This window comes from Manacus vitellinus, unplaced genomic scaffold, assembly GCF_001715985.3.
Source record: "Manacus vitellinus isolate BGI_N305 unplaced genomic scaffold, ASM171598v3 scaffold_0_pilon, whole genome shotgun sequence".
NCBI lineage: Eukaryota > Metazoa > Chordata > Aves > Passeriformes > Pipridae > Manacus > Manacus vitellinus.
In genome coordinates this window covers 54888542-54900688 of record NW_021938789.1, presented here as the reverse complement: position 1 = coordinate 54900688, position 12147 = coordinate 54888542, and the positions used below count along the sequence as shown (strand labels likewise).

General features: G+C 36.4%; 1 protein-coding gene across 1 annotated transcript; it reads left to right on the top strand.

Annotated features, from left to right (window-relative positions):
* Positions 1-466: 466 nt before the first annotated feature.
* Positions 467-10937, top strand: ABCE1 (ATP binding cassette subfamily E member 1). The gene is made up of 17 exons (XM_029959316.1): positions 467-668; positions 980-1065; positions 1586-1683; positions 2980-3097; positions 3717-3854; positions 3992-4061; positions 5151-5247; positions 6210-6299; positions 6560-6681; positions 7345-7566; positions 8039-8098; positions 8185-8243; positions 8405-8515; positions 8608-8750; positions 8855-8977; positions 10041-10152; positions 10393-10937. Exons 1-17 carry the CDS (start codon positions 566-568, stop codon positions 10438-10440), a joined length of 1800 nt encoding a protein of 599 aa, XP_029815176.1. The 5' UTR covers positions 467-565; the 3' UTR covers positions 10441-10937.
* Positions 10938-12147: the final 1210 nt, after the last annotated feature.

Below are 12147 nucleotides of genomic sequence, written 5' to 3'. Positions count from 1 at the left end.
TTTTAAAACTGGTTTAAATTTTAGATTATTTTAATCCTTTAATACAGAATATTGAGATACAGTTTGTAAATGTATATATAACCATATGCTTGGAGTAATATGTCACAATTTGACTTTAATAGATACTGTAGTGTGAACAAGGGTGCTTTACACAAGGCAGGTTGTGAAGCTGAAGTTTGCAGTAGTATAGGTTCTGTTCTTACATGCTTTCCTTGAAAACAAATCCATTTTCAGATATAATCACATTTTTATTTTTACACTGGAGAAATAGTAGTGGGATGGACAGCTGATGTTAAAGGCTTGTTGCAATTATTTACACATCAGTACTCTTACTTGTATCTGAGACTTTGCCCCGTTAGCCATGTTGCTTAAAAGAGCAATCAAATGATTTTGCATTTTTCATCTCTGAATTCTGCTAGTAGTAACTTCAGATGTGTATGTTCTCTGTGCTGTCAGTAACGTGGCCTCTTCTGGGTTTTTTCTTTTTTTTTTCCCTTAGGATCTGGAAGACTCCCTCTACTCCTTCTCATAATTGGTGTATGTGTTTAACCCTAAATTGTGCATTATGGCAGACAAATTAACAAGAATTGCTATAGTCAACCATGACAAGTGTAAGCCAAAGAAATGTCGTCAGGAATGCAAGAAGAGTTGTCCCGTGGTTCGAATGGGTAAGAGACAATTCAACAAAGTATTTGAGCAATTGGAGAAGTTCTAAATCCAGTTCTAATAAAATGAATGATTTTTTTATAATTGCCAGTTTTTTGTGTATTGTTCAAGCTTTTGTTTCATAAAGCCTTTAAAAACATCACTGAAAGCAGGAACAATTCTAGTAATAATGGCACTTTTCAAGCCTTTGAAAGATCTGAAGCTTCAGTGAATGTTCCTCAGTTATGTGCTCCTCTGTGAAATGTAATAGTACTGGCAAGAATTCTGATTCACCAGAAACTTGAACGACCTTATCTTATTTCTTTTTCACCAGGAAAACTTTGCATAGAAGTCACATCACAGAGCAAAATAGCATGGATCTCAGAAACACTTTGTATTGGTTGTGGTATTTGCATCAAGGTAAAAGTTCAGCTGCTTTATTTAAAGGGCTGCATTTTCCTTATTTTGCTGTTATGTTTAGTAATGCATACTGTAACTTGAAAATAAGCAGTTTTCTTTTCTGGACTAATCAGACTTAGTAAACTGTTACTGTTTGTAGAAAGTGAAGAGCTGTGTCAGTTTGCTGAACTGGTTGGGTTGCAGGGTGTGGGTTGTAACATTGTTTTTTGTGGCTTTGTTTTTGATTGACTTTGGGTTGGTTTGTTTGTGTCTGTAGACACCTAGCAGGAGACAGATGGGTTTTGTGAAAGAGATGGAAAATATATGCAGCGTGCCTTACTTGTAGACTGACAGTCTAAATTGCTGACTACTTAATTGGAAAAATGTGATATCGAATTTTTTTGGCAATTTGACCCTGTAAATGAAATCTGATAGAAGTTCATTTAAAAATGTAAGTGCACAGCTGGGTGCAGTAGAGAACACGGTCTTTTGTTAATAAATTGTTTGTGGACTAGTAATCTATAATTTATTTCAATTACAGAAATGTCCTTTTGGAGCCTTGTCAATTGTTAACTTACCTAGCAACCTGGAGAAAGAAACAACACATAGATATTGTGCCAATGCCTTCAAACTTCACAGGTATTTTGTTTTTCAAATCATGATAAAAGAGACAAAAAACTTCAAGTTTTTGACAATCTAAACATAGTGCATATCAAAGTGTTCTTGGTTCTTACCTTGGTAGCTTCCTTTTAGGTAGGAATGTTAATTTTATGTTCTTCTTATTAAAAAGTATTGTACTGAAATAAATGTTAGTGTTCATTTGACAGGGCCCTTGTTTAAAAAGTAGACTGTCCTTAAATATTTCTTACGAACTTCTGTTATTAAAGAATGTTGATTTAGTTTGAATTATACATTGGCAAGTAAACAAAGTAGGCTGAAATAATCANGCTGCTTTATTTAAAGGGCTGCATTTTCCTTATTTTGCTATTATATTTAGTAATGCATACTGTAACTTGAAAAACAGCAGTTTTCTTTTCTGGACTAATCAGACTTAGTTAACTGTTACTGTCTGTAGAAAGCAGAGAACTGTGTCAGTTTGCTGAACTGGTTGGGTTGCAGGGTGTGGGTTGTAACATTGTTTTTTGTGGCTTTGTTTTTGATTGACTTTGGGTTGGTTTGTTTGTGTCTGTAGACACCTAGCAGGAGACAGATGGGTTTTGTGAAAGAGATGGAAAATATATGCAGCGTGCCTTACTTGTAAACTGACAGTCTAAATTGCTGACTACTTAATTGGAAAAATGTGATATAGAATTTTTTTGTAAATGAAATCTGATAGAAGTTCATTTAAAAATGTAAGTGCACAGCTGGGTGCAGTAGAGAACACAGTCTTTTGTTAATAAACTGTTTGTGGACTAGTAATCTATAATTTATTTCAATTACAGAAATGTCCTTTTGGAGCCTTGTCAATTGTTAACTTACCTAGCAACCTGGAGAAAGAAACAACACATAGATATTGTGCCAATGCCTTCAAACTTCACAGGTATTTTGTTTTTCAAATCATGATAAAAGAGACAAAAAACTTCAAGTTTTTGACAATCTAAACATGGTGCATATCAAAGTGTTCTTGGTTCTTACCTTGGTAGCTTCCTTTTAGGTAGGAATGTTAATTTTATGTTTTTCTTATTAAAAAGTATTATACTGAAATAAATGTTAGTGTTGATTTGACAGGGCCCTTGTTTAAAAAGTAGACTGTCCTTAAATATTTCTTACGAACTTCTGTTATTAAAGAATGTTGATTTAGTTTGAATTATACATTGGCAAGTAAACAAAGTAGGCTGAAATAATCAGATAAATGTGTTCTAACATTTACTTGACCAGCAGCTGTTGGTGTGTGATGGCATTAATATAATCCAAAGTTATCTGTGTTGTGTGCAGGTTGCCTATCCCTCGTCCAGGTGAAGTACTGGGATTGGTTGGAACCAATGGTATTGGAAAATCAACTGCCTTGAAAATTTTAGCTGGAAAACAGAAGCCAAATCTTGGAAAATATGATGTATGTAAAATAGAGTTGGCAATCTAGATAGCTGTGTTTATATTTTTTTGACTGAATTTTTGTATCTGTGGACACAACAGAATTTGTGAGGACGTTGGCACTTTCCTTATTATCAGCCAGTGACTTACTCCAGAGAAAATTGCCAAATTTTATTGCATTTATCAGTCTAATCCTTTTCCTTTGGATTAGCTATATCAAGATAGCTAATCAGTGTAGTTACACTAATCCATGTTGTCATTTCCCCCATGCAGTAGGTTCAGTTCAGTAGCTTCTTAACTGTGCAAAGTTAAAAGGTTTTTTTGAAAGGGCTGATCACACCTGGAAAATAATATCTAAACTTTGGTTTTGCAATTTTATAATTTTTTTTTCCCCTTAATGGAAACTTTGCAGAAGCAACTTAACAGCTTGGTAACTAGCTTTTATCCAGGTTTGGGTTTTGGGTTTTGTGGTTGTTGGTTTTTTGGGGGGGGGGGGTTGGTTTCTTTTTGGTTGGTTGTTGTTTTTTTTTTATCTTACAAGCATATTCTATTTGCTGTATTGATGGGAATTTTAAAATTAGGTTTTTTAAATTAAGGTTTTTTAATGGTATAAGTAAACACAGGCTTTAATTTCGTCACAGGATCCACCTGACTGGCAAGAAATTTTGACTTATTTCCGAGGATCTGAATTACAAAATTATTTTACCAAGATCCTGGAAGATGACCTGAAAGCTATCATTAAACCTCAATATGTGGACCAGATTCCTAAAGCTGCAAAGGTGAGAAGTTTCATGAGGTAATAGAAGGCTGGGAGCCTCTTCTGTAGTACTTCTCTGGTGCTTAAAGGTTTTATTTAACAGCATAATTCAGTATAAAAATCCAGTATTCTCAGAAATTATTTTTTTTTATTATGCAGGGAACAGTGGGATCAATTCTGGATAGGAAGGATGAAACTAAGACACAAACTGTTGTATGTCAGCAACTTGGTAAGTAATTTTGTAAAGTCACATTTCAAAGCATTGGAGAAATTCATATGTGCTGGCAAAATAAAGTTACTATAATGTCATGGAAGATGTAAATTATACTAATTTCAAAAAAGAGAAAAAAGTAAAGGTACTTTAAAGCCTAGGGTATGCTGTAAGCATATCTGAACCCACACAAATAATACTTTCTAGTGGAAAGGCAATCTAACTGATATATTCTAGTTAACAGGATCTAATGCAGTTTCTGTTTCGTGGTAGAAAGTGCTTGTTTTTAAACCTGGAAAAATGCCCCTTACCATCTGCTGCTCTTATTTGCTTACAACTGTGGCAAAATGTTAGCATCCCCTCTGGGGAGAACCACAGCATATAGAAAATGTTGCTCTAATACACCCCCTTGCCCCTAAAGCCCATATATATCTGATTTCAGTGGGAGTAACACTGACTTCTGAGCTTAATACAATTAATAAGAACATCTGTGTAGTCCTGCCCTGGTAAGTTTTTGTAGGTGTTTTGCATTTAGTTGTTACTAAATTAACAACAGGATTCTCTTTGGTGGATCTGGGTAGTAGAGGTGGGGCTGCATTGTGCCACCAAGAGGTGGGCTTTGAGTCCCACTTTATTATATATACATAATATGTTATATATATATTTACAATATATTCTTGAAATTTTTTTGATCATTAAGCTGAGTAGAAAATACTGGTTTCACCCATTTGCTGTAATGTTTGAGGGACTTGATTTTCCTGAAAACCAGAATTCTTCATCCAGGTCTGACAAAAAAAGTTTTAAAACTGCTATAGTTTCTTTTTAGGGCCAGAAATCTTTACCAAATACATGGTGAAAAAAGCAATACAAATGGAATCCTTCTGCAGGATAAGAAGCAGCCATACAGATAATTCTGCAGAGAAGCCACAACTTGCTTGGACTCACTATGAGCATTATGATACTGATACTGTATAAACTGAATGCTTATTCTACCTCTTGGTTTTTTTTCCTCTGTGTAGGATGTCTGCTGTGTTTATACACGTTTCTGTAGGTAATAAAAATATGGTTTGTTGTGTTGGTTATAACATCTAAACCACTTATTTGCAGACTTAACCCATCTGAAAGAAAGAAATGTTGAGGACCTTTCAGGAGGAGAACTTCAGAGATTTGCTTGTGCAGTTGTTTGCATTCAGAAGGCTGATATGTATGTTTAATTTACTTCTGTTACACATGGCTTCTAATAATCTATCTCAGTCTGGTCCTCTAATTTACTTTTATTGTTAAAAATAATACATTTGTGTGAAATATTGAAAAATACTTAATTATTAATATTTTTAAGTTGTTGGGTTTTTTAAATGCTTTTGCCAACTCAGCAGCCAAGATCCATATTTGCTCCAGATATATATTCTCTGGGTTTTGTGTACTTTAATTCATCTGACTGGAAATAGCTGATTTCAGAAGTCAAATTTCAGCATCACAACTTCATAACCTCTCCCTCATCCCCCATAAATGTTTCCTGTTTGATGGCATACCTCACTTAGCCTCTCTGAATAAGGAAGGTACAGATGCTTCTCCACCTCTGGAAACTTGTGTCCCTCTTCTCCTGTCTTGCAACCAGGAAATTACTGTCTAGTCTGTGCTGTTTCCTGACTCACTGGGACCAAGAAAGCAAGATCAGAAGAGTTACAGGGTTTTGGTTTTTTTTTATTTTGATGAATTTTTTGGTTTTGTTTTGTTTGGGCTGCTCTTTTTTTGTTTGGCTGGGTTTTTTTTGGTTGGTGTGGGTTTCAAGTGGGTTTTATTGTTTGTTTTGGTTTACTCTTCTGGAAGATGTCCTTCTTCCAAAGTATTTTTCCACTTTTCAGTTCATGTTAAATTTAAGATGACTCAGAATGAGTGCATGGGATTCCTGACTGCTGATTTTTTGTAACTTTTGATAACTTTGGCAGAGCTGTTGGCAAAGTAATACTTAAACTGTTTTAACACTTCCATGTGACAGTCTACAGAGATTCAAGGCAGGTGTACATAATTCTCATGTTTTGTCTCCCTTTCTCAGTACAAATAACGATAATTTTTAATTTCCATTTACTTAATGGTTGAAATGTTATGTTTGAATATGCAGAAAACTTGCATTCACTAAGACTTGATCCTTTCTTTTGGGCCTAGCTTCATGTTTGATGAACCTTCCAGCTACCTGGATGTCAAGCAGCGCTTGAAGGCTGCCATTACTATTCGATCCCTAATAAACCCTGACAGGTAAATACAAGCTTTAAGTGTTTTGCTAGACTGTAATAACATGTGGCTGCTTACAGAGGGAAGAAATAGCCAGTCCCATCACCCCAGAAGTGCTGACTTCTCAGAATGGTACACTAACAGATGTATTTAGTTTAAAGCAAAGAAACCTGTTAAATAAAAATCATGGTGATAGCTTTTGTTTATGCAAGGCTAGAGTAAGAAAGAAAGAAAAAATGTTTTGCACTGAAGTAAAAAAGCATCTCTCTGGCTCTGTTTTTCAGGTACATTATTGTCGTGGAGCATGATCTGAGTGTGTTAGATTATCTCTCTGACTTTATCTGCTGCCTGTATGGTGTGCCAAGTGCTTATGGTGTTGTTACTATGCCTTTCAGCGTAAGAGAAGGTAATTGTTGCGATATTTCTCTTTAAACATACCCCAAAACGGTACCAAAATGCCAGTTGTCTCTTATGCAACCATAACTTTTTCCTGTTACAGTTCAGCAACAAAAAAACTGCCCTTTTATTTTCTGCAGAATTTTTGTTACATGATCCTAAATTTATAACTCAACCCAGAAATCTGAATTATGAAATGCCCTTTTTCTCTTGCTATGGACATAATTTTAATACTTGCAGGTGTTTTGTAAACAGTGGAGTTACACAAAAGACCTTTTAAATAGTAGAGAAAGGCAGGAGAGAGTTTGCACAGTACAGAGGTACGTGGTGTTCAACTGAATTGTCCACACTTGTAGCACTGAGACTCAGTAATAACTGGTTTTATGAGAATAGGTCCAACAGCACTAGTTTGTTTAAACCCTACACACATCACTAATAGTGGGTTTTCAGGAAGAGCTTCTCCAGCCATTCTGTAGTTCAGTAAGATTTTTCTTCATTCAATTTGCATAACGTACACACTTTAAAAGAGGAAGTCTTGTTCCTTCTTTTAGCATATGCCATTTAAAATCCAGCATTCTCATTACCTGATAAGAATTTACAGTCAGGAATTGCAATTCATCTTGTCTTACTTTTTATAGGCCTTTGTTAATGATCTTTTTCCCTCCTGTCACAGGCATAAACATTTTCCTAGATGGCTATGTTCCAACAGAAAACCTAAGGTTTCGAGATGCATCTCTGGTATTTAAAGTGGCTGAGACAGCTAATGAAGAAGAGGTTAAAAAGATGTGCATGTACAAATACCCAGGAATGAAAAAAAAGATGGGAGAATTTGAACTATCCATAGTAGCTGGAGAATTCACAGATTCTGAAATTATGGTGATGTTAGGGGAAAACGGTAAGTGCAGTTATGCTGGAAGCTACTTTTCCAGCCCTAAATATGCTCCTAAAGTCCTGTTTCACTTTGGGAGCCAGGCTTCAAAATGATTGGGTTTGAGTCAGGTTGAACTGCTTGTTTCCTAGTGAAGATTTCACGTGAGTTTGCTCTCTAATAGCAAGAAGGTGAAGTTACTGAGTGCCACTGTGTCTGTCTGTTACCCCACTGTAAGAACTGAGATTGCAGGACAATGCCTGGCCTGGTGAGCTCAGCTACAAGCCCAGACTGTGGTAGTTTTAAGATGTCTCCTCCATTTGAAAAAGCAAGTAGGAGCAAGTGCTGCTTGCAGCATGTAGGAATATAGGAATCCTCAAAGCAGCCTAATTTTAAAATATACTCATTAAGCCTTTCTTTTTCTTTTTATCAGTGACTTAATTGTTGGTGGTCTAAATTACTAAAAAGTGATTAATCTGTAACTTGCATTTTATTTTAGGAACTGGCAAAACAACCTTTATCCGAATGCTTGCAGGAAGACTTACACCCGATGAAGGAGGTAATAATGTGTCACACCTTAGCTGAAACCTATTTGAAGATACTGGAAGGGCTCTTGTTTACACTATAAATTTTGTGTTTTTACAGGTGAGGTCCCAGTTCTAAATGTCAGCTACAAACCACAGAAAATCAGCCCTAAATCTACAGTACGTTTAAGCCTTATTTATTAACTATTGTGTTTGCTACAAAAAGCATGGTTGTAGTACATATGTAGAATTTTTTTATACCTGGAACAAAATATTAATTCTGTTTCTCCTTGTTTTCTTGTGGTGCATAAAACTGAGTGGCAGCATTTTTCTTTTGATAGGGAAGTGTCCGTCAGCTGCTGCACGAGAAGATCAGAGATGCCTATACACACCCCCAGTTTGTAACTGATGTAATGAAACCTCTCCAGATAGAAAACATCATTGACCAGGAGGTATCAACTGCCTGAAACAACATCCTAACTTGCCTTTAACTCTTGACCTGTACCTGAAGTAAATAATGGCCTTGTTCCCCTCGCACCAATAGGTTCAAACACTGTCTGGTGGTGAGTTGCAGCGTGTGGCATTAGCTCTTTGTCTGGGTAAACCTGCAGATGTGTACCTAATTGATGAGCCCTCGGCATATTTGGACTCTGAACAACGTCTGATGGCTGCCAGAGTCATTAAACGGTAAAGTACACGTGGTGGGGAGGGGAACTGAGATTGGCAGGAGTTTTGCAATAAGCTTACATTAACCTCTCTTCTTTTTTTTTTTCTTTTTTTTCCTATTTCAGTTTCATTCTCCATGCTAAAAAAACAGCTTTTGTGGTAGAACATGATTTTATCATGGCTACATATCTCGCTGACCGTGTGATTGTTTTTGATGGCATTCCTTCCAAGAACACACTGGCAAACAGGTAAGATTGTTTGGATTAGTAAGCAAGATCATCATCAAAAATACAGAGAAACATCCTTGCCTGTGGAAACTTAAGCTGTATTTAAAGTGATCCAAGAGCATCCTGAGGGTTGTTTTGTTTTGAATCATGGAAAAGAAAATTGGATTGACCCTCATTTAGAGGCTGCCTGGACCCAGAGTTGAGGGTTTGGTTGGGTTCTCAAACTAGGCCCAGAGACCTAGACCAGCTCCTGGCTTGAACTAGCCTTAAGCAACTGCACAACAGCTAAATTATGACCAGAGGAGAACAAATAAGTGGCATTGATTGCAAGGAATGAAAAGAAGTAGCAGTTGTAAACTTTGCTTAGGAAAATAGCTTTGAGATGGATTAAAAGAAAGCAGTGTGCTAAGGTTAACTGTATGCAAATCTTGTGCAGGTCTCGACAGCAACATGCCAGGTACACTTACCCGAGTTTTACTCTTTATCAGAATAAAAGAGTACTTTTGATATGTCTGCTTTTGTTCTTGTAAAAAATTAGAGGCTTTTTGAAGAGCATCCTTATTAGAAACCAGGCTTTTAGAACAGTGTAATTTCCAAGTACTTAGCACAAGACAGGTGGAGTAAACATGTTAGTCTACAATGCATCTACAACCCACTGCTACCCTGGCTTTGATGGTGTTCCTTGGAAGAAAGCCTGTTTGAATTTAAAAATCACAAGCATGTAACTGTTCCTCAGCCTCAGGGTATGTCATATGATCTTTGTCATATTTTGCTTCTGGTGCAACTTGGGTTTTTTTCCTTTGAATGTTAATTAGTGTGCAAGCACACACACGTGGATACAAAATAAAAAGGGTGCAAAGGTCGCCAGCCAAAGACCTGTAGTGCCACTGTGAGATACTGCTGAAAGATGAGAGTAGTATCTGAGACAGCATTTGACTAAAACTGTAGCACCTCCTGGTATGTCAGATACAGGTCACATTCACATTTCCAGTCCTCAGGGAGCTCAGAGTGGAGATAAAGCTGCCTGTAACTTTATAGTATAAAACTCTGAAAATGTAGCTGAAATGTTCTTTTTTCTTAACAGTCCACAGACTCTTTTGGCTGGAATGAATAAATTTTTATCTCAGCTTGAAATCACTTTTAGAAGAGACCCCAACAATTACAGACCAAGAATAAACAAACTCAATTCCATCAAGGTAAGAGAGAAGCACCTTTACAGTAAAGGAGCCATGACTGTTTAATATGAAGCCAGATTTTAAAATAAGGAGCAAAACGAAGACTGACCTGGTAGTTTTGCTGTGCTGGAAAACAACACATGAAACTACTCAGAGTAATAAGGAAAGTAGAAAGGAGCTTAGTAAGTGTCTTATTTTAGCTATGCTCAAGTCTGCCAAAGACTACTTCAAGTAACAGTGATCTTTTTTTCTCTTCCTAAGGATGTGGAACAAAAGAAGAGTGGAAACTACTTCTTTCTGGATGACTAAATATTGAATCTGAGCATCTTTGTAACTGGCATATAGACATGCATATTGGAATCTAAACAGTTGTGGATGAGCTGGCTCAAATCAGGTTTTAGAACACTTAATCTTTTGGAGCTTAAAATCTCTTGCTGCGTTTAACATCCGAGAACAGTAGCAGTATATACATCCTAGTCCAAGTAAAACTGCCACTTTCTATACTTTGGTGACACAGCCCTATATTTTCAGTGTAATAATTTCAAAATAGACCACCTTGAAATTGTGCAAATGGGTCTCCTGATTTTTCAGAATTTAAGGGAGGTTTTCAATTCAATATATCCTACTCATGTACCAAGTACTGACTGAACTTCCTCATTTTAAAAAAATCTGTTTTATGTATAAGAGGGAAGCTTACCAAGAATGTCAAGCTACAAGAGCAACTCCTCTTTTAAAAAGATTGAATCTCTCTGGATGAGGGTTTCATAAATAAATATCCACCTAACTTACTCTTCTGTGACACTGCAGCATTTCTTGAATTACTATTTCAGATGTGTGTATATTTATATGATGTCACACACCCCCCTTTTCTCATACTGTAGCACACACAGAAGATGCAGTAAAAAGAATGTAACAGCAGGTAGCTACATCTTTTTTTAATCCTCTGTCCCTGTGCATCTACTCTCAGACCTAGTTACAGGAAAATAATTAGTTAAACAATCTTAAAGAAACATTAACATGCTTTCAATCTTTCCAACTCATCCTTTCCATGGAGAGATGAAGTTTTTATAAGGCTAAGATGCAGGGATTACTTTTTCCTGAAGTACAAGCTTTGATCCTTACTACAGACAAAAGTGAAGGTAAATAAAAAATAGCTTGTCAAAAACTTTTTTGCATATAAATCAAGGTCCTGCAGGGAGCCAGAAGGGAAATTTAAAAGTTCCTACTTAAATTTTGCAGACTTGTAAAAATAACTTTCAGCTGTAGATCTTGAAGGATGTTTTCCATTCAGCAGTTCTCTGGTCTGCCTTCATTGATTAGGATGTGAAAAACATTATGGGAGAAAACATGGCTTTGTTCCTTATTTACATTTTTCCTCACAAGTTACAGAAAGGAGTGGTTTGTCCTTTATTTTTATTTAGAGTAGCAAGGCAGGACACAGGCCCAGCTGAAATACTTTGTCACTTTTCAAAAGTGAATTCTAAAAGCACATCCCTACCAGTTACTGCCATTCCTCTCTTCACTGTTCTTTCCTCCTGAACGAGTTTCTGTAGGAAGTGTTACTGCCTTCAGTCTTGCAAAAAGGCTGTTGTAGTACAGCATGATTATCTCAGTGACTGCTGGACAAATCTGGGGTACTCTGGAGTTAAAAATTTACCAGTAAACACAACAAGCAGCCCCCTTTAAGCTTCTGAAAGTAGTTGAGGTAAACAGAGAACCTCAACTGTTAAATCCCTCAGTACTTGCTTAGTTCTCAACCTGAAAAACTGAAGATTGCCTCTTTTGAAATCCTCAATACATTTCTGAATGAAAAGGTATTTAGATTAAAAAAAGAAAAACCAAATGCCTTCAGCAGGACCTCTACCACCACAAATAAAAAGTAGAAATCTAGCATACACCCCCTTTTTGTTTGCAGCTTGCAAGGTGCTGCTGTCTACAAGTGGCTCTATCAAAACAACACTTCATTTAACATCATTGCAACAGGTTAAAGAATGTAAATATAATTTAGAAAGAAAG